Genomic DNA, 23,531 nt, shown 5'->3' with positions numbered 1-23,531 from the left:
GTGAGAGGAACAATAAAGCAACAACTAAAGAAACAAGTTTGATTATTTTTTCTTTTTTTAACTTAATGAAAGATACTGGGACATAAATATGAATTTGAAGAAAAAGGCTTATAGAATGACTGAAAACCAGGGAGGAATAAGGAGAAATCCTTGGAGAGGTGACTATGAGTAGAATTTAGCAAGTATGTGAAAAGATTCAGCTTAAAAGGATAATAAACACCTCTTTAAGAATGGAAAAAAGGCAGCAAATAAATAGGAAAAAATCAATCGTTTCTTAGTAGGAAGTTGAAGGCATTCAAGCCTGAAAACTTCAATTTTCTCAGTGCAGTCAAAGGCAAGATCAACTGATGAGAAAGATATTAAATATTGTATGTGTGGTCATTTACATGAAAAGTTGATATTCAGATGCTTGGCCGGGATTTTCTACCACAGTTCACAGGAAAATTAGACTTACCTTGAACCATTTAAATGTATACTTATTCTCTACGAAAGGGTATCACCTGACATAGCAAGCGCAGCTTGTGTCTTGATATGTAAGAAATTGAAGTGATGAAAAGGGTAATTTATAACCAAACTGTAAACAGTTTTATGTAGTAGTATTTAACCTAGGAATTGTCTAAACAACTAATGAGTCAAGTTTTGGAATGATTGGATTTTGATCTATCAATGTAAGCCACTTCATGTAAAGTAAGCCATATGTGTATGAAATGTTTAGCTATGACAGAATGCTTTGGTTCCAGCAGTTGCCTGCAGCACCCGTTAAGATGATCTAGTTCCACTTTGTCCATTACTTACAGAACAGGGCACACTCCACCCTACAGGCAAAGACGTTACTAATATCAGATGTTCAAACACAAAAGGCCAAGGATTAAGAAAATGTTCCCTGCAATTTCCAGTAATCAATCCATTGTTTCTGAAGTAAAAGAGAGATAATGTCACTGCTGAGCCTCACTCAGCAGATGACTATACATTGGCTAATATTTCCTCCTACAACTTCTTATTTCAAGCAGCGAAAAAATCTTTAAAGAGCTCCTCATTGTATGTAATGGTAAGAATTCAGCAATCTGATATTCCCTATCACCCTTTTCAAAAACAAAACTACTTAAAATAATATTTTGTCCTTTAGTTCTCTAGTATCAATTTCTTGAAATTATGTATGATGGATTTTTATAGAAAAATTTAGTGAATGACTCCAGGACACATGAAGTATCAAATTACTTCCACCCCAAATGTTTTTTTCAATAAGAAAAAGGCAAAGGCCTGAGAAGATGAGTCAGTAACATTGGTGACCATTTTCCTAAATACAAGCATCATAAGGTGGTTTACGCAATTTAAAGAAATTAATACCCCTTTAAAGTAATTAATACCAATGTAAAAGTATTTTGTTTCTTATGGTTTGAAATGCAACTATTAAAATGTGCATATTTGTCACAGCTTTAGAATTGCTAACTGTACCGAATAGCTTAGCAACTGTGGCCACTTTGTCAAATTAAATGTGAAAATTTAGATCTGGCATGCTGAAGACAAAATGGAAACCTTTTATCTAAAATCGTATCAGAAAAGAAGTGAGAATTGAGCAGTGCTATTCAGAGACCATTCCCTATAAAAACCACATGATCCAAAATAGCAAAGAAAAGTCCATTGTTCCTCTCTCAGCAAGCAAGTGACTGAGCAGATTCTGAGGATATTTTACAAGCATTTAACTCAGGGCATAGCTGCATTGATTCAACATCTTAGAAATAATACATGTAAATATGTACATGCTGAAATAAACATGAAGTCAAGATTTTTAAGAGAATAAATCACTTTTAGCTTTGTGAATTTAATATTGAGTAACAAAAAGGCTTCTCAATCTGAGAATAAGTAAAATACCTTGGAATTTTTTTTTAAAAAACTAGAAGAACACATTCGAGTTATAGAGCATTGGTGCTTGGGTGTGGTACAAGTTGGAGAATATTTTAAAGATTAAATTATATAAACTGTAAAATAAAACATATTTGAGATGCTCAAATAATAAAAATGTAAGTGAAAAAATTCTTAGTGGACAAATTTTATATAATTATATAATCATATAACTGAGTACATATAAAAATTATCATGCATTAAAGTATTGTTTTGGGGGAGCCAAAACATTTGTATTTGGGATTTCACACCACTGCCAACCTCTCCGATATTAGATTTTTTATAACAATAAGGATTAGGGCCGGGTATGGTGGCAAACATCTGTAATCCCAGCACTTTGGGAGGCTGAGTTGGCTGGGTTACATGAGGTCAGGAGTTCGAGACCAGCCTGGCCAACATGGTGAAAACCTGTCTCTACTAAAAATACAAAAAACTAGCTGGGCGTGGTGACATGCACCTGTAGTCCCAGCTCTTCAGGCAGCTGAGACCCAAAAATTGCTTGTACTCTGGGGATGGAGGTTGCAGTGAGCCAAGATCATGCTACTGCACTCCAGCTTAGCAACAAAGTAAGATTCTGTCTCAAAAACAAATAGACAAGGAAACAATAAGGATTATAAGTTTATTGCTTATGGCACAGAAGCATTCGTCATACCCAATGAGATAATATAGCTAGGAATCTGCAAAGCCCTATTCAACAATATGATGTAAATTATAATGAGGCCCTCTTTTGCTCAAATTGTGAAAATGTATTGCAGAAACCCATCATTTTTTGGCCCACACCAATTCCTAAAGTATACTGGGCTTCAATGACTTCTATTTCATACTTAAAACTCCGAAAAGTGTCAATAGTTTTGTTTAATAATAAATACAGTTGATTCTCATTCTTCATGCATTCCATATTTGCAGATTTACTTACTTGGTAATATTTATTTGTAACCCCAAAATAATTTCTCATGGCACTTTTGTGGTAATTTGTAAGCCTGAACAGAATGATGAAAAATTTTAGTCAGCCAGGGTTCACATTCACAGCTGAGATCAAATAATACACCTTTTTTGAGGTTAAAAAACTGCCTGTTGTTTCAGCTCTCATAGAATAAACAAGTCCTTTCTGTGGTCTTTGTAGTGCCATTTTTTCCACATTTTTGAGCTTTTAAAGGTGGCCCCCAAGTGTACTGCTAAGGTGCTATCCAGTGTTCCTAATTGAGAAGGCTTTGATGTGCTTTAATGAAGAAACTATATGTGTTAGTCTTCATTCGGAGTGAGTCATAGCACTCACTTAATGAGTTCAATGTTAAAAAAGCAATATTATAGGGGGTGGTTCCAAGATGGCCAAATAGGAACAGCTCCGGTCTACAGCTCCCAGCATGAGCGACACAGAAGATGGGTGATTTCTGCATTTCCAACTGAGGTACCGAGTTCATCTCACTGAGGCGTGTCGGATGGTGGGTGCAGGACAGTGGGTGAAGCCCACCGAGCAAGAGCTGAAGCAGGGCGAGGCATTGCTTCACCTGGGAAGCACAAGGGGTCAGGGAATTCCCTTTCCTAGCCAAGGGAAGCCATGACAGACAGCACCTGGAAAATCGGGTCGCTCCCACCCTAATACTGCACTTTTCCAAGGGTCTTAGCAAACGGCACACCAGGAGATTATATCCCCAACATGGCTCAGAGGGTCCCACGCCCACAGAGCCTCGCTCATTGCTAGCACAGCAGCCTGAGATATAACTGCAAGGTGGCAGTGAGGCTGGGGGAGGGGTGCCTGCCATTGCTGAGGCTTGAGTAGGTAAACAAGGTGGCTGGGAAGCTTGAACTGGGTGGAGCTCACCATAGCTCAAGGAGGCCTGCCTGCCTTTGTAGACTCCACCTCTGGGGGCAGGACATAGCTGAACAAAAGGCAGCAGAAACCTCTGCAGATTTAAATGTCCCTGTCTGACAGCTTTGAAGAGAGTAGTGGTTCTCCCAGCATGGAGTTTGAGATCTGAGAACGGACAGACTGCCTCCACAAGTGAGTCCCTGACCCTCGAGTAGCCTAACTGGGAGGCACCCCTCAGTAGGGGCAGACTGACATCTCACAAGGCTGGGTACCCCTCTGAGATGAAGCTTCCAGAGGAACGATCAGGCAGCAACATTTGCTGTTCAGCAATATTCACTGTTCTGCAGCCTCCACTGCTGATACCCAGGCAAATAGGGGCTGGAGTGAACCTCCAGCAAACTCCAACAGACCTGCAACTGAGAGTCCTGACTGTTAGAAGGAAAACTAGCAAACAGAAAGCACATCCACACCAAAACCCCATCGGTACGTCACCATCATCAAAGACCAAAGGTAGACAAAACACAAAGATGGGGAAAAAACAGAGCCAAAAAGCTGAAAATTCTACAAATCAGAGCACCTCTCCCCCTCCAAAGGAACACAGCTCCTTGCCAAAAATGGAACAAAGCTGGACAGAGAATGACTGTGACGAGTTGAGAGAAGAGGGCTTCAGACAACCAAACTTCTCCGAGCTAAAGGAGGAAGTTCCAACCCATCACAAAGAAGCTAAAAACCTCTAAAAAAGATTAGACGAATGGCTAACTAGAATAACCAGTGTACAGAAGTCCTTAAATGACCTGATGGAGCTGAAAACCATGGCACGAGAACCACGTGATGAATGCACAAGCTTCAGTAACCGATTTGATCAACTGAAAGAAAGTGTATCAGTGACTGAAGATCAAATGAATGAAATGAAGTGAGAAGAGAAGATTAGAGAAAAAAGTGTAAAAAGAAATGAACAAAGCCTCCAAGAAATATGGGACTATGTGAAAAGACCAAATCTGTGTCTGACTGGTGTACCTGAAAGTGATGGGGAGAATGGAACCAAGTTGGAAAACACCCTGCAGGATATTATCCAGGAGAACTTCCCCAACCTAGCAAGGCAGGCCAACATTCAAATTCAGGAAATACAGAGAATGCCACAGAGATACTCCTCGAGAAGAGCAACTCCAAGACACATAATTGGCAGATTCACCAAAGATGAAATGAAGGAAAAATGTTAAGGGCAGCCAGAGAGAAAGGTCGGGTTACTCACAAAGGGAAGCCTATCAGACTATCAGCACATCTCTCGGCAGAAACTCTACAAGTCAGAAGAGAGCGGGGGCCAATATTCAACATTCTTAAAGGAAAGAATTCTCAACCCAGAATTTCATATCCAGCCAAACTAAGCTTCATAAGTGAAGGAGAAATAAAATCCTTTACAGATAAGCAAATACTGAGAGATTTTGTCACCACCAGGTCTGCCCTACAAGAGCTCCTGAAGGAAGCACTAAACATGGAAAGGAACAACCGGTACCAGCCACTGAAAAAAAACATGCCAAAATGTAAAGACCATCGATGCTAGGAAGAAACTGCATCAACTAATGAGCAAAATAACCAGCTAACATCATAATGACAGGATCAAATTCACACATAACAATATTAACCTTAAATGTAAATGGACTAAATGCTCCAATTAAAAGACACAGACTGGCAAATTGGATAAAGAGTCAAGACCCATCAGTGTGCTATATACAGGAGACCCATCTCACCTGCAGAGATGCACATAGGCTCAAAACAAAGGGATGGAGGAAGATCTACCAAGCAAATGGAAAACAAAAAAAGGCAGGGGTTGCAATCCTAGTCTCTGATAAAACAGACCTTAAACCAACAGAGATCAAAAGAGACAAAGAAGGCCATTACATAACAGTAAAGGGATCACTTCAACAAGAAGAGCTAACTATCCTAAATATATATGCACCCAATACAGAAGCACCCAGATTCATAAAGTAAGTCCTTAGAGACTTATAAAGAGACTTAGACTTGCACACAATAATAATGGGAGATTTTAATATCCCACTGTCAATATTACACAGATCAATGAGACAGAAAGTTAACAAGGATATCCAGGATTTGAACTCAGCTCTGCACCAAGTGGACCTAATAGACATCTACAGAACTCTTCACCCCGAATCAACAGAATATACATTCTTCTCAGCACCACATCAGACTTATTCCAAAACTGACCACATAGTTGGAAGTAAAGCACTCCTCAGCAAATGTAAAAGAACAGGAATTGTAACAAACCGTCTCTCAGACCACAGTGCAATCAAACTAGAACTCAGGATTGAGAAACTCACTCAAAACCGCTCAACTACATGGAAACTGAACAACCTGCTCCTGAATGACTACTGGGTACATAACGAAATGAAGGCAGAAATAAAGATGTTCTTTGAAACCAATGAGAACAAAGACACAATATACCAGAATCTCTGGGACACATTTAAAGCAGCGTGTAGAGGGAAATTTATAGCACTAAATGCCCACAAGAGAAAGCAGGAAAGATCTAAAATTGACACCCTAACATCTCAATTAAAAGAACTAGAGAAGCAAGAGCAAACACATTCAAAAGCTAGCAGAAGGCAAGAGATAACTAAGATCAGAGCAGAACTGAAGGAGATAGAAACACAAAAAAATCCTTCAAAATATCAATGAATCCAGGAACTGGTTTTCTGAAAAGATCAACAAAATTGGTAGACCACTAGCAAGACTAATAAAGAAGAAGAGAGAAGAATCAAATAGACACAATAAAAATTATAAAGGGGATATCACAACCACTCCCACAGAAATGCAAACTACCATCAGAGAATATTATAAACACCTCTATGCAAATAAACTAGAAAATCTAGAAGAAATGGATAAATTCCTCGACACATACACTCTCCCAAAACTAAACCAGGAAGAAGTTGAATCTCTGAATAGACCAATAACAGGCTCTGAAATTGAGGCAATAATTAATAGCCTACCAACCAAAAAAAGTCCAGGACTAGAAGGATTCACAGCTGAATTCTACCAGAGGTACAAGGAGGAGCTGGTACCATTCCGTCTGAAACTATTCCAATCAATAGAAAAAGAGGGAATCCTCCCTAACTCATTTTATGAGGCCAACATCATCCTGATACCAAAGCCTGGCAGAGACACAACAAAAAAAGAATTTTAGACCAATATCCTTGATGAACATTGATGCAAAAATCCTCAATAAAATACTGGCAAACCGAATCCAGCAGCACATCAAAAAGCTTATCCACCATGATCAAGTGGGCTTCATCCCTGGGATGCAAGGCTGATTCAACATACACAAATCATTAAATGTAATCCAGAATATAAACAGAACCAAAGACAAAAACCACATGATTATCTCAATAGATGCAGAAAAGGCCTTTGAAAAAATTCAACAGCCCTTCATGCTAAAAACTCTCAATAAATTAGGTATTGATGGGATGTAGCTCAAAATATTAACAGCTATTTATAACAAGCCCACAGCCAATATCATATTGAATGGGCAAAAACTAGAAGCATTCCCTTTGAAAACTGGCACAAGACAGGGATGCCCTCTCTCACCACTCCTATTCAACATAGTGTTGGAAGTTCTGTCCAGGGCAATCAGGCAGGAGAAAGAAATAAAGGGTATTCAATTAGGAAAAGAGGAAGTCAAATTGTCCCTGTTTGCAGATGACATGACTGTATATCTAGAAAACCCCATTGTCTCAGCCCAAAATCTCCTTAAGCTGATAAGCAACTTCAGCAAAGTCTCAGGATACAAAATCAATGTGCAAAAATCTCAAGCATTCTTATACACGAATAACAGACAAAAGCCAAATCATGAGGGATCTCTCATTCACAATTGCTTCAAAGAGAATAAAATACCTAGGAATCCAACTTACAAGGGATGTGAAGGATCTCTTCAAGGAGAACTACAAACCACTGCTCAATGAAATAAGAGGACACAAACAAATGGAAGAACATTCCATGCTCATGGATAGGAAGAATCAATATTGTGAAAATGGCCATACTGCCCAAGGTAATTTATAGATTCAATGCCATCCCCATCAAGCTACCAATGACTCTCTTCAGAGAATTGGGAAAAACTACTTTAAAGTTCATATGGAACCAAAAAAGAGCCCGCATTGCCAAGACAATCCTAAGCAAAAAGAACAAAGCTGGAGGCATCACGCTACCTGATTTCAAACTATACTACAAGGCTATAGTAACCAAAACAGCATGGTACTGGTACCAAAACAGAGATATAGACCAATGGAACAGAACAGAGGCCTCAGAAATAACACCACACATCTACAACCATCTGATCTTTGACAAACCTGACAAAAACAAGAAATGGGGAAAGGATTCCCTATTTAATAAATGGTGCTGGGAAAACTGGCTAGCCATACATAGAAAGCTGAAACTGGATCCCTTCCTTACACTTTATACAAAAATTAATTCAAGATGGATTAAAGACTTAAATGTTAGACCTAAAACCATAAAAACCCTAGAAGAAAACCTAGGCAGTACCATTCAGGACATAGGCATGGGCAAGGACTTCATGTATAAAACATCAAAAGCAACAGCAACAAAAGCCAAAATTGACAAATGGAATCTAATTAAACAAAAGAGCTCCTGCGCAGCAAAAGAAACTACCATCAGAGTGAACGGGCAACCTACAGAATGGGAGGAAAATTTTGCAACCTACTCATCTGACAAAGGGCTAATATCCAGGATCTACAAAGAACTCAAACAAATTTACAAGAAAAAAACAAACAACCCCATCAAAAAGTGGGCGAAGGATATGAACAGACACTTCTCAAAAGAAGACATTTATGCAGCTAACAGACACATGAACAAATGCTCATCATCACTGGCCATCAGAGAAATCCAAATCAAAACCACAATGAGATACCATCTCACACCAATTAGAAGGGTGATCATTAAAAAAAAGTCAGGAAACAACAGGTGCTGGAGACGATGTGGAGAAATAGGAACACTTTTACACTGTTGGTGGGACTGTAAACTAGTTCAACCATTGTGGAAGTCAGTGTGGCGATTCCTCAAGGATCTAGAACTAGAAATACCATTTGACCCAGCCATCCCATTACTGGGCATATACCCAAAGGATTATAAATCATACTGCTATAAAGGCACATGCACACTTATGTTTATTGCAGCACTATTCACAATAGCAAAGACTTGGAACCAACCCAAATGTCCATCAATGATAGACTGGATTAAGAAAATGTGGCACATTTCTTGGTGTATACCATGGAATACTATGCAGCCATAAAAACGGATGAGTTCATGTCCTTTGTAGGGACATGGATGAAGCTGGAAATGATCATTCTGAGCAAATTATCACAAGGACAGAAAACCAAACACCACATGTTCTCACTCATAGGTGGGAATTGAACAATGAGAACACATGGACACAGGAAGGGGAACATCACACACCAGGGCCTGTTGTGGGGTGGGGGCGGGAGGAGGGATAGCATTAGGAGATATACCTAATGTAAATGACGAGTTAATGGGTGCAGCACACCAACATGGCACATGTATACATATGTAACAAACTGGCAGATTGTGCACATGTACCCTAGAACTTAAAGTATAATAAAATATAAATAAAAAGAACTTATAAGATGCTTTCTCTCTATATACATCTTGGCTCTCAAGACTATTGTCCTGCTAGGGACACAAGAACACATTAATCCAAAAAGTCACAGCTGAGTGGTGGCATGGGGTTCTAGCTAATAACTACCTTTCTCCTACCATGTGTGCAGTTTGTAGCCAACTTCCTTCTCACTGGACTTTCTAGGAGGCTAGAAACTACATTTCCCAGGCTCCAATGCAGACAGAATTCCACATGCGACCTAGTGGCCACCAAGCTGACACACTGGAAAATGAAGTGAAGAGCAAGAGGCCCTGCCCACACCATGGGACATGATACCTTCCAGAAAGCTTGATAGCAAAAGCAATTGACTCTTCTCAGCAGCTGAGATGGAATTCTGAGTGCCCTGGTGCCATGCTGCCAAGCAGTGGGTGGCGGCAGCATTGATATTTTGCTAGAACAGTTCTGTGTATGCTTGGGCAATTTTCTTGGCTGTGTGGCAGCCAAGTTCATTCCCTGGTTTCCCTGGAGATCCTGTAAGCAAACTAATATGATTTTTAAATTCCCTTTCCGATTATTCTAACTAGTATGGATTTTGTTGCCTGCTAGTAAAAACTCTGTCCAACATAGGTGGGGAGCCCATGTCATGAAGAGTTCCTAGAAATGAAAATATGTTGAAAATATGATTATCTTTAAACATGTTCTATAAGCAAACCAAGGGAATTTACAAGAATCTTGCTGAAATTGTGAGGAAGCGATATCAATTTTTCTAGAGGAGAAGGGATGGTAAATGGAAATTAATTGCACACTTCCTGCTATTACAAATGTATGATGTATAACAGGGCAATGCTTTTGTCTTTATTTAGTATGCTGCCTTTGTTTTATTGCATCAAAGATTTTTTAATAATATATGTATAAGTGCTAAAAAAAAAGCAATATTACATATTAAATAAGGTGTCTGCAAACAGACACATAAAATTTGGTGATATGCTGATCTGTTTATGAAAATATCATGACCAGAGATTTGAAGGAACCTAACCTTGTATTTCCTCTAGGAGCGAAGCTCAGTATTTGCTAAGTATCTGTGTTCATAATGACTCTATAGAACAAACTACCTTAAATAAGAAGAATCTACTGTGTTATTTATTTATTTTTTTTTGAGACGGAGTCTCATTCTGTCGCCCAGGCTGGAGTGCAATGGCGCGATCTCGGCTCACTGCAGGCTCCGCCTCCCATGTTCACACCATTCTCCTGCCTCAGCCTTCCGAGTAGCTGGGACTACAGGTGCCTGCCACCATGCCCAGCTAATTTTTCGTATTTTTAGTAGAGACGGGGTTTCACCATGTTAGCCAGAATGGTGGATGGTCCCGATCTCCTGACCTTATAATCTGCCCACCTCGGCCTCCCAAAGTGCTGGGATTACATGCGTGCTCCACCACGCCCGGCCCTCTACTGTGTAATATTTCTTAATATTTTTCCCCAATTTTAAATAATAAGTTAAAAAGCTGTGTTTTAAAAATAAATGTACGATAATATTACAGTGAAAATCATGATATTATTAGCCCACTTAGGGACTCTTAGCTCTGAATGAATTATAAGCAATATAGCACCAGATCAGAGTGGTCAGGGGTTCAAGTTCTGACGCTGGCCTTTATGGGATCAAATCTTGTCCCTATGACTAATACTATCTGGACTTCAGCATGTAGATTTGCCTCATTCTTGAATCAGTAGCCTCAGCTACATAGAGCAGAAAACGCTGGCACTTTCATAATAGAATTCTGTGAGAATCAAGGGAGTTACTAATTGTAAAGCATGTGAAAAATGCCTGCTGCATAGGGAGGGCTGCATAAAAGTTAATTGTTAGTATCTGCTAGAGTTTTCATTCACAGTAGCTGAGCCTCCTCCAAAACAAAACACATTTGTGGTTCAATTCAAGTAGCACTGTTCCAGTGCTGTTAGGTAGACGATGCCCCCTCTACACACACACTCACATGTCTCTGCTTAGCAACTCAGAATAAATCACCTCACACATCAATAAAATTATTTTTATGGATGACTTCCTGAAGAACTTGAAAAATGTGGCTTGAATATATCCTTCATTCATTTTTACACCCAATCTTCTGCCATTCACTCTATTCTAACTTTCTCTATCTCAGCAAACAAAAATTACAATGTCAACTTTTCAGGTTTCAGGCTACAAAAGTGGAAGTCATCTGTGACTCCTTTCTCTCCACCCTAAATCCAATCACACAAAATACAGACAACTCTGCCTTCAAAATCCTGTATATCCAGATGTCAACCACTTCTTGCCACCTCCACCACTTCTAGTCTGGACAATAGATACCTAAATGTTCCCTGTTCTTCTCAGTTGTAGAATTTCAACAGAGCAGCAAACGTGATCCTCTTAAACTGAAGCCATCACGTCACTTCTTTCTGTACCTCCTTCTCCCCAGGGCTTCCCTAATCACCTAGTTGAAAGCAGATTTTCAAGTCCTTGCAAAGGCTTGACCTCACCATGCCATTCTGAGTACATCTATCCCCTGACCCCTGTCACTTCACTGCAGCTGTGCTGGTCTCCTTGCTGTCCCTCCAATACATAGACCCTGCCACATAGCTTTCTATGTACCGTCCCCTCTGGCTGGCACACTTGCACCCACGTATCCACGCAGCTCCCAGCTCACATGTTACCTTTTTCATGAAGCCATCCTTAATACTCTGTTCCTTTCTTCCTGACCTTTCCAAAACCTCTTACTAGTTGATATACTATAAATTTTAGTCATTTGTGTGTTTTATCTGCTTTTCCTTAATAGAATGTAAGCTCTAAAAGGCAGGGTTTTTCTGCTTGTGCTCACTGCTGACTCCCTTGAGTACACACAGACGGCTACCACAGATTTAATAAATGAATCAATGCTGCACAGTCTCTCTGGCCCATCATCAAACTCTGGAAAATGGAAAGAAGATGGAGCATACAGCCTTCCACATTGGACAATAGCATTTCATCTGGCAAGTAAAATACATTTATCTTTTGAGGTTATTGGCAGGAATGTATTTTTACAGTAATTAGAATTTTTATGACAACATATTTTATCAACATTTATTCAGAGTAAATTGCTTCTATGGATGGATACTTAGGCTGGCTATAACACGGTATGAATACAGCTACTCAGATTTGCTTAATCCATTAATCAAATTTCCCAGGGGTTCATTTGATTAATTGCATTGTTTGTTTTCACCATTAGAGTATAAAATATCTTCTCATTCACTGTGCAGCATCTCAAACATAGTAGTCATTCAATAAATATTTAGTAAATGAATGAATGAATAAACAAACTGTAATTTCCCTCAGGGCAGGCCTTATGTTCACACATAATTGGTGATAATTTATATTTATTAAGTGAATGAAGATGATGATTGGTTAGTAGAAGTCATTGAATGAGAGCAACTAACAGATATATTACTTTGTATATTAGGTTGGATTATTCTGCACTGTGAGAAACAGGGCATTGCTGAGCCATGAAAATATTGCTAATAATTTGAAAATTATACATTTAACTCTATGATCATCCATGAAACACAACTAGTTTTTTTCCCCCTCAATTCTGTTTGGTAAGGAAAAGCAAACTCATCAGATATTGAGATGATTTGTGTGCTAAAGCAAGCACTTGTAATACAAGCGTAGAACACGTGAGGTAAAGAAGTCTAGAATATGTAAAAGGATGGATGTGGTTATACGGCAGCTTTTATTACATATGAGTTAATATTGTCAATATTTTTCAGGCTGAATTCCAAAAACTGGCCTGCTTTCTTTCATTCATTTGTTGATTCATATGTTTAGCTTGAGAGATGATATTCAAGCATACACTAAGCATCTATCAAGTGCTAGGCACTGTTTTAACAAACAGCAATGCATGCATGTGCTAACTACTTCTGTGACTTGCTAGAAGCTAATTATTTATTAAATGCCTAACCTGAAGCTGGTGTTAGTTAGATAAAGAATTACTGAATATACATCAAATTTTTCCAGGCAGAAGAGATGTTTATTTTAAAGGCAACTGGCCATTAATGCGATTGAGTTGTTGCCATGGGAACAAATAGGAGTTACAGAAACTGTATCTCATAAGAACAAAGAGAAAAAGAAGTCATTATTTAAACAAGTATAATATTCGTAATGGGATGAAATATCAAGGAACACAGATAATATACTGGTAATCTTAACAGTAAATGCGGGCATGTATCAAAGAATAGGAAGATAAAATAAAAGTACAGAGAAGGAGTGTCTAGAACTCTCCACATCCTAATGAACTTAGCGCTGAGTCTGACAATGATGTGAGGGTATTCCTAGTTAGGACAACAATATAAACTTCTCCAAATTGTTACCCTTTTTCTAAACATTCATTTAGGAAACCAGGATTGGTGCCATTTTTTAATCAAATTTCCTTTGGAAGATGCTGCTTAGCCTCAACATGAAGAAGGCTAATGTCTATTACCTCAGTTACACAAGGAGTCACAGGAAAGGTCTGAGTAACTTGCCAGTATATCTAATTTATTTTTATAATTATGTTGTTACACCAGATACCAGTCCTGATGGCCTGCCCCAATCCTAGCTCTGGTTATAAACATGCCTCCTTCTTGTGCTCAAGGTGGTCTACGTGTTTTGCTACCTCTAGACTATAAATGCTAGTTCTGACAATTATGCTGTATTAGCCTGTTCTCACGCTGCTATGACGAAATACCCTAGACTGGGTAATTTATAAAGAAAAGAGGTTTAACGGACTCACACTTCTGCATGGCTGGGGAGGCCTCAGGGAACTTACAATCATGGTGGAAGGCACCTCTTCATAGGGCAGCAGGAGAAATAATGAGAGCCCAGTGAAGGAGAAAGCCCCTTATGAAACCATAGGATCTCATGAGAACTTACCGTCATGAGAATAGCATGGGGGAAACCACGCCTATGATTCAGTTACCTCTTGTGACATGTGGGGATTATGGGAACTCCAAGATGAGATTGGAGTGGGGACATGGCCGAACCTTATCATATGCTATCTGTGATACCAGTCTCCTAGATGCTGAAGGGGAGTCATTTCATGTAGTTATAGATACTGCACCTGAGTCACTACACTGTTATTTTATGAGCTACTTTGCTTGAAATGTAACTCAGATCTGACTCTTCTTTTCTTTGTCATAATTTGGTTCATCAATTCAGGGCTGTTCCTGCAATATTTAATTGTGAGTATCCTGTGAGATACCACAATCTAGACTCAGTAGAGACTATAGAAAGAAGGCAAGTCCTCTTGCTCTTTCCCATCAGAAATAAGAAACTGCTACATTCAGAATGGAGGAAGGGAATCCTGGCTGGCAGTGAAACTGAGATCTCACAAACCTTTCTGAACTCAAGAAACTGAAGCCTGTGTCCAGACATTTGCATTGAGGAAATGGAAGCAGGATTTTAAAATTTTAAGCACAACCATATGAATATTCATTTGTGAGAATAAGTATGGCCATTTTGCATGCAGGAAGAAAGAGCTTCTTTTGGCACGGCTTAATTTAATTAATAATAATTAGTCAGAGAAAAGAAATAAGGATGGGCTTTGAAAAAAATTAAAACTAGTATTTAGAAAAAAAGAAATCAGAACATAGAAAAACTGCAAAAGCCATGAATCAAGCCTATCTCATTCTTTTATAATTAAAGCAGCTAGTTGAACTATCAAAAAATGTATCAAACAACTACTATGAACGTAGTTCCTCCTTAAATGACCCAGCTGAGTGCTCTATGAGTTGTTAGCATTCTAAAGATGTCTAAAGTTGATCAGGTCACAGCATTACTCGAAAGGTGATTTGGTTCCTTTCTGTAATATATTTTATAGTTTTTTTCAATTCTGGAGAAATTCTATGGCCTTTATGGTGAACTGGCAATTTAGTGCCTCTTAGGCTCTGTATCTACAAAACAAAAATCTTGTTTTATAAATGAGTCAGGTAGCTTTTCATGCTTTTTTATGTACAGTACTAGCCCTCTAAAAATTTATATTTCAGCTAAATAATCTTTATTTCCTTTGTCTTTCCTTAATATTCCCTCCATCTTCCAGAATTTGAAAGAAATACATTTTTTAGTGACATCTATTTCTACTGTAAAAAAAAAAGAAAGTGTACATATTCTTGAAGGACAAATCAGAGAAAACTAGACAAAATTAAACCTCATACAAGATTAAGACAGTCCCAATGTACAGCCTTTAATCCCAAAATATTTTTGTTCATAATTTTAAGAGCGGGGGAAGAGGGGCAGTATGGTGTATTTAAAATGTTTTCCAGAAAAAAGCTATGCTCCCTAGTAGTGTAGATGCGATCTTATTGGGGAATAAGGTCTTCGGAGATGTGATCAAGTTAAATGAGGCCACCTGCCTTAGGGTGGGCCCTAAATCCTATGACTGGTGTCTTCTGAAAGGAAAGAATGAGAGAGTTGGACACACTGACACAGAAGAAAGTCATGTGCTGATGGAGGCAGAGACTGGAGTGATGCTGCTATAATCTAAGGAACATCAGGGGACTGCAGGGGTCACCGTAACTAGGAAGCACCAAGGAAAGTTTCATCACTAGGGCCTACAGGGGGAGCACGGCCCTGTCCACACCTTGACTTCAGACTTCTAACCTCCGCAAAGGTGCTTGTGTTCAGCCACCAACTATGCGGTAATTGGTATGGCAGGCATGGGAAACCAATATTGGTAGCATGGCTCAGTGACAAAAAATGGACTTCTGACAATGAACTTGAGTTCTTAACTATAGTTTGCTTTTGGCTTACGGCAAGTTGTTTAATATATTCGAGCATCAGTTTGCTTTTGTGTAAATTCTTGAGAGTCTACATAAAAAAATGTGAAAATCCAGGTGCATAATAGCAAGGCATTAAGAAGTTAATTTTTTAAATAAATAAAATAAAAGCAAATCATTCTTGCTCATATATTCCAGTGTGTTTTCTAAAAATTGTAAATAGTTTCTTGAAATACTTTCTAGAGATCACTATTCCAAAATAAAGTATGTGTGAGGATCAACGTCTGGATGTAAGATTAACTGAAAATAACAAACAAAACAACAAATTCCAATGCTTTTTATATTTAAAGTTCCCGTTTTCATGTAAACAAACATTGTAGACACTTCTTTACCAGATGTAACCAAGAAAAAATAAGATTCAATATAAACCATATCTCCTTATAATGTTATGCCTCTTTGGCTAAAAATTTAAAAATGAGAATGAATTGAAAAGCAAAATTATCAAACCATTTTAGTTGAAACTGACTTGTATCAAGGCATATAATTCCCAAGGAAAGGCAAGAGAAGTTGCATTTGGCATAGTATCTGCACAAATTGTTTTATAAACTATGTGACCCACAACCTTAGTCTCCAATTGTCTTGTGTTCTAGGGAAATACATGATAACATATGCAGATTTTTCTCAACCAAAATATTACATATTGTAAAACAGCATTAGTTAAATATATAGCCTTTTACATGCCATCAAATCTTCAAATCGTAAACTGAATTGCTTTACTTACTAATACAAGAAGCAGGACAATATCAGGGTTATCGCAGGCACAGGCAATGTGCATGGGTGTCCAGAAGTCTTCATCCTGGTGGTTGACGTTGACTCCTCTGTCAATCAGAATTTCTGCAATGAAGGCATTATCATACCGAGCACACTAAAAGGAAGAATACAAGGAAATATCAAATTATTACAAACTGTGATATGGCTTATTCCAAATGTCCACAAATTTAAAAAAAACTTCAATGCCAATTTTGGGAGTTGAGAGGTGAAGCTAACCTGGGAAAAGATGGATTTCCCCAACTAACCAACAAGGAAAAGAACATACGCAAGACTTCTGGGGAACTGGGTCAAGGAACAGCAGACAGAAAGAAGAAAATCAGGGTAGATAGTAGGAAGGTCGAAAAAAGTACTTCACTTACTGGTTTTTATTTCATTTGTAGATAGGATTATTTAAAAAAAACTTGAACCATTTACAATAATTATCTTTCTAAAAATACAGAGTTGATCATAATACCCTTCTACTCTAAAACATGCATCCTTTGTCACTGTCAAAAGAATACAGTGTAACTATTTAATGGCATCCAAGATAGACAAGGCCCTTCAGAATCCCTCTAACTTAATTCCTCAACATTCCCATCTGTAACCTTCACCCTAGTCACGTTTCACAGCATGTCATATTGTAAGAGTTAACAGCTGAAATTTAAGAGTCTCCTAAAATGAATTTTAATGATTTTATAATGTTGCATTTTATATATGTTCAATAATTTACTAAATCAAACCATCCAGCAACTTAACTTTATTTACTATTTATAGTTGAAACTCAGGTAAATATTGTATATATAAGTCAGGTCTGGCATCACGGGTGTACGATCTATGCAACTGCACTTAGATGAGTCCTGTACCTTGATGTTCTGCCTTTACCATCTTGAATGTTTAATTTTGAAAAGTCCCACATATTTATTTGCATTGGCCTCTTCAAATCATCCAGTCCTTTTATGAGTATTTTTCTTTTTCTTTTTCTTTTTTTTGAAACAGAGTCTCACTTTGTCACCAGACTGGAGTGCAGTGGCGCGATCTCAGCTCACTGCAACCTCCACTTCCCAGGTTCAAGTAATTGTCCTGCCTGGGAGAGTAGCTGGGACTAGAGGTGCATGCCACCACACCCAGCTAATTTTTGTATTTTTAGTGGAGATGGGGTTTCACCATGTTGGCCAGGATGGTCTCAATCTCTTGACATCGTGATCCGCCCACCTCGGCCTCCCAAAGTGCTGGGATTACAGGCGAGAACCACCACACCCAGCCTTACGAGTATCTTTCATATTTACATCTATAAGTTACATAATGCTAAATGCATATTAGTACAATTAGTTTTTAAAAACCTATTATTAAATAGGTCAGCAAAATTTCTGGGTTATGAGATACATACTTTTTCTGTGATGTGTATGCATAGAACAGATTTCTCTCCCCAAAGGAATGCCAATCAATATCCCACTGGAAGCACTGGCACACAAATTTACCCACCAATTTACTGGATAGTACCATTAAAAACAAATCATTGTAGAATTTCTGCTTCCCTGTAACAGAGACCAGATGTACCTTCCTGCTTGAATCAACTAAAAAAGAAAAACAAAATATATGACCTCTGAATGATGGGCAGCAAACAAAATAAGCCCTACTACTCTTCCAGCCTCCTACCTTGAGAGAGTTCCCAAGCTACAGCACAGGGAGAAGAACCTGGCTTGACCAGGGCTGACTCTTGAAATGTCTTGAGAGACCAGGGTGGCTAAATTTCAGAGCAGAGTAGCAGAGAGGACAAAGATGCACAGAGAAAAACTTTAAAGTTCTAAAGAATGCCTCCCTCAAGTGCTCAGCTGAATAATGATCAGCACATGCACTCTAGGAAACTGCCCAAGGTCAGGCAAAGAACTGCCTGAAAAGAAAGAGGACTCAGGGCTCATAAATTGCAAGAAACGGTGCCTGTTCCTGCCAACCAGACTGAAAACTGTGTAACTGACAGAGCACTGGGTAGAGTACTAGATGTGTTTTGCTTCAGTGGAGGGAAATATGAGTCCTAAACTAAATGCTGTTCTGTTCCCAACTAAAAAATTTGAAATTCAGGCCCTGAAAAGATGAAACTGTTTCCAAATAACTTAGTAGCCCCCAAAGAGTTCAAGATTATTTACAAAAATATCGAATACCCAACAAGGCAAAATTTACTCTGTCTAGAATCCACCAAAAAAATTGCCAAGTATACAAAAAAGCAGGAAAATAGGATCCACAATGAACAGAAAAATTGATAATGGAAACAAACCAAGAAGAGATACACCTGTTTGAATGAGCAAATCAGGTGTTAAAACCATATTTATAACTATATTCCCTATGTTCAGAAAGTGAGGGGATCTATTGAAGATGTTAAGTACATAAATGAGAGATATTAAAAAGACTCAAATTTAACTTTCAGAGATGAGACCTTTAATGGCTTAGATGGGATCAACAGCAGACTAGATATTTCAGAAGAAAAGATGAATGAACTCCAAAGCAGCAACATAAATTAAACAAAATATGACAAGGAAAGAAAAATAATTTTTTAAAAATGGCAGAGCATCAGTGATCTGTGAGAGATCTTTTTAAAAGATTATATCAGACTGAAGAGCACTGAGAATTGTGACTATATGAGTTATATATATTTTCTCATTTAGTATATTTAAAATATAATTGTTTAAAAATCACAAGAGAGTAAAAGGCTTATAATATATACAGATTAAAATATATCACAGCAATAAAACAAAGGCGGGAAGGGGAGAAATGAAAACATAATATTGTAAGGAATGTTTTTATGCTACATGTGAATGGGTAGGATGCCACTTGAAACAAGAGAGGGTTATGTCAAAGATGTATCCTAAAAATACTAAAGCAACCACCAAAATAACATGCACCGTGCGTAATACCGCTAAAGAGTTAAAATTGAATCACGAAAAACACTCAAACCTAAAGAAGGCAGAAAAAGAGGAAAGAAAAACAAATGACACAAGTACTAAAAAAAAGGAAGGTGGTAGATTTCAACCAAACATATAAGTAACCATATAAATAAGTGCAAATATTCTAAATGACACAGTTAAAAGGCAGGGAGTATTAGACTGGATAACAAAGCAAGAGCTAATAATTGTCTCCAAGAAACCCTCCACCCCTTCCACTGAAACCAAGAAGATGACAAGCATGTTCACTTTTGCCACTTCCCTTCAACATTCCACTGGCAGTACTAGCCATGGCAAAAAGGAATGAATAAGAAGCCAAATTAATCTAGATTGAAAAGCAAAAATTAAAACTGCCATTATTCGCATATGACATGATCATCTATGTAGAAAATATAATGGAATATACAAAGTTATTAGAACCAATAATTAAGATAGCAAATTTGAAAGATACAAGATCACTATACAAAAAACAAAGATATTTCTATATGCTAGTGGTAAGCCTTTGAAAAATAATTTTTAAATTAAAATAGCATTAAGAATATTGAAATACTTAGGGACAAATCTGACAAAATATCAGTAAGACCTGCACACCAAAATCAACAAAACGTTAGTGAGATAATTTTTTAAACCTAAATAAATGGAAATTCAGTGTGTTCTTGGGTCAGAAGATGCAATATTGTTAAGAAACCAGTCCTTCTCAAATTGATCTGTAGATTCAATCCAAATGTGTCATAATTCCAGAAGGGTTTTTTTTTATAGATATTGAAAAGCTGAATCTAAAATTCATAAGTTAATGCAAAGGACCTAAAATTGCCCAAAAAACTTTAGGGTGGTGGAACCCAAAATTCATGGACTAAAGCTAACTAATTTCAAGACTTGTTATGAAGTTATAGCAATCAAAGCAGTGTGGTGTTGGCATAAAATCAAATTAATCAATGAAACACAATACAGAATTTAGAAATAGATCAATTCATGTATAGACAACTAATTTTCAAGAAACTGGTAAGGGCAATTCAGTGAAGGAAGAATGTTCTTTCAGTCAATTATACTGAAACAATTGGGTACACACATGTATAAAAATACTTTTGACCTATATTTTGTCCTATATAAAAATATTACTCATAATGTAAAATTGCAAAAAATGTAAAACCAAAAGTTACAAAAGTTCTAAAAAGAACATAACAGAAAATCTTAGTGATGATACTAAAAATGCAGCCTATCAGGGGAAATATTAGCAAATCGAATTTAATGAAAACAAAAATCCTCTACCCTTCAGAAGATACTTCTCAGTGAATAAAAAGACAAGCCATAACCTAAGACAAAATATTAACAAGACACCCATCTGTTAAAAGACATTTATCAAGAATATACAAAGAACTCTCAAAATTCAGTATTTCAAAAGAAACAAACAGCTTCAAAGATAAGGCAAAATATTTATCTCTCACTTCACCAAAAAAATGGGTGTTCAAATTACACTTCACAATCATGATACACTAACTGAATACTCATACCATCCCCTATTATCAGATCGTCTCAAGAGTGTACAACAACCACCATGAAAAAGCATGGTGTGAGGTCCCTGAAGAGTATGGAGGAATGTATTAGCAGACACCATTATTAGGATTCAAGTAAGCAATAGGTGCAATGACAAATGCGAATTCTTACAGAATAATTTTGGTTTTGAACTAAGGTCTTTCTGTATCTGATGTTCTGGGCGATGTGTAGCAATAAAAAAAACGGTCACTAGACTCAGTGCCCTGACCGTATGAACTGAGGCCCCATCCCCTGGAGCTTCAGGTTTGGGTACAAGGACACAGAAGGTGAGTGGCACAGTATGAAAGTTCAATAAATTTGATGTTAGAATGTGAGGCCCGGATCTACTTCATTTTAGGAAATTCATATGCAAGTAATTCCTTTTCTGCCCTCTTTAGCTTTGTGATAGCTCAGCGTATAATCAATAAAGATGTGACCTCCTCCTTCTGTGCCTGTCAAGATATCCTCGACCTGCACCTCAGGAATCTACATTTATATTCAGATACCTGAAGCTTGGATTTTCACTGTCTTTCACCAAACAGAGTTAATTAGATCCAGTGTTGAAAGTGATATCAGCCCCTCTCAAGTGATATAATTTTGGGAATCACATTTCAGAGGATTATGAATAATAATTTGACAGCAATAAATACTTTCTAGTCACTCTTGTCTGAAAAGAGTATGATGGTGGAGCATTCCTGTTACAATGTTCTTATAATATTGTTATGTAGTAAATCTACTTCCCTAGAAAGAATTTTCTTCAAGCCAGGAAATCTTCCTCCCAATTCAGGTTGTTCTTCCTTATGTCAGCCACTTTCTGGTGACACTTTATGGCACCAAGAAAGTGACTGGACCCACATTCTGTCATGCCCAGCAGAACTCCAACACCACCAGGCCCTCCACCTGCAGCCTGGAGCCAGGTCCCCAAGCTCCTGCTGTCACCTTCATTTACCTCTCAAAATGCCAAGAAGAGCTAGTTAAGGTGGGACCCAGTGCAAAATGAAAATTCGTGGCTTCTAGTTTTAAAATTATTGACAATTTCAAGATAGTGATATCAGAGGGTGAAATCAAGCATGGTACCTTTCTAAAAAGAAGGCCCCATGTGATTATATGGGTAACCTGCCTGTGATGCCTGCCCTGAATTACCAAGCCCTTTAATCAACTAAGCTCCTAGATTCCTTCATGGCCACAGATTACTCCCCTCCACGGAATGATGCGAACCCAGCCCAATTTCCACTTCTGGAAATGTCCAGAGAACCTAAATGGAAGTCAGTCTCCCTGAAAACACCATCTCTCCTGCAGCCTTGTCCAGTGTAGGGAAACTTATTCTTCCACAGAGCACTAAAAAAGCTTGGATATCTTCTGAGCTTATCATTGATTCTTCTGGAATCACTGAACGCTTACATTGATGTGCTTCTTTCTAAGATTTACCCAATCCTTATGTACTACCTCATCTCCCAACCTGGTCACTCTTCTCTGTCATGGAAGACTTGGGGACCATGATGACAGTCTTCTCTCCCCTTAGAACACCATCAACAGAGGAAGCATTAATGATATCACTTACTCCACATAAGATCCCCAAAATGTCATCCCTCCTGAACACCATCAACAGAGGAAGCGTTAACAATACCACTTACTCCACATAAGAACCCCAAAATGTCATCCCTCCTGGACTCCACCAATCTTTATCCACACATCTGGTTTGTATTAGCAAGACTGGCTTCACTCTGAAATATTAAATTCTGGCATCCCAATCTATGACTCCAATACCTCATTCTGCCTCCTAAGACAAACTGAGAGAGCAAAGTGATGAGAGAGCAAGTCCTTCCTCAAAGGCTGTCCAAACCGTTGACCGTGTGGTTAGAATGTGTCAACAAATCTTTTCAACACAGCATCAGCAGTTCACAGCTTCTCTTGTACTGCACTATTTCACTCATATGTAACTTTCTAAACAAAGGTAATATGTCTTAATATACAAACTCAACACAATGCACATTATTGATTCATCTGAAAGTACTGAAAATCATAGGAACCAAATGACAAGCAAAGGGAACTTCGAACTTAAAATGCATTGTCTATTTTTTTTTTTCTGTCTTGGTGTAAGGGGTGGTTTCTGGATCCTGGCCCTTCTGATTGGCTAATGAACATA

General features: G+C 38.1%; 1 protein-coding gene across 1 annotated transcript in view; it reads right to left on the bottom strand.

Annotated features, from left to right (window-relative positions):
- The window catches only part of MYO16 (myosin XVI), a 585,697-nt gene that overhangs the window by 463,410 nt on the left and 98,756 nt on the right, over nt 1–23,531 (bottom strand). Inside the window, exon 4 of the mRNA XM_024925327.4 lies at nt 16,888–17,031. Within this exon, the coding sequence (XP_024781095.2) occupies nt 16,888–17,031 (144 nt within the window). The remainder of the gene's footprint in view (nt 1–16,887; nt 17,032–23,531) is intronic.

This window comes from Pan paniscus, chromosome 14 (assembly GCF_029289425.2).
Source record: "Pan paniscus chromosome 14, NHGRI_mPanPan1-v2.0_pri, whole genome shotgun sequence".
In the NCBI taxonomy this organism is placed as follows: Eukaryota; Metazoa; Chordata; class Mammalia; order Primates; family Hominidae; genus Pan; species Pan paniscus.
This window is presented reverse-complemented; position numbering and strand designations above follow the sequence as displayed.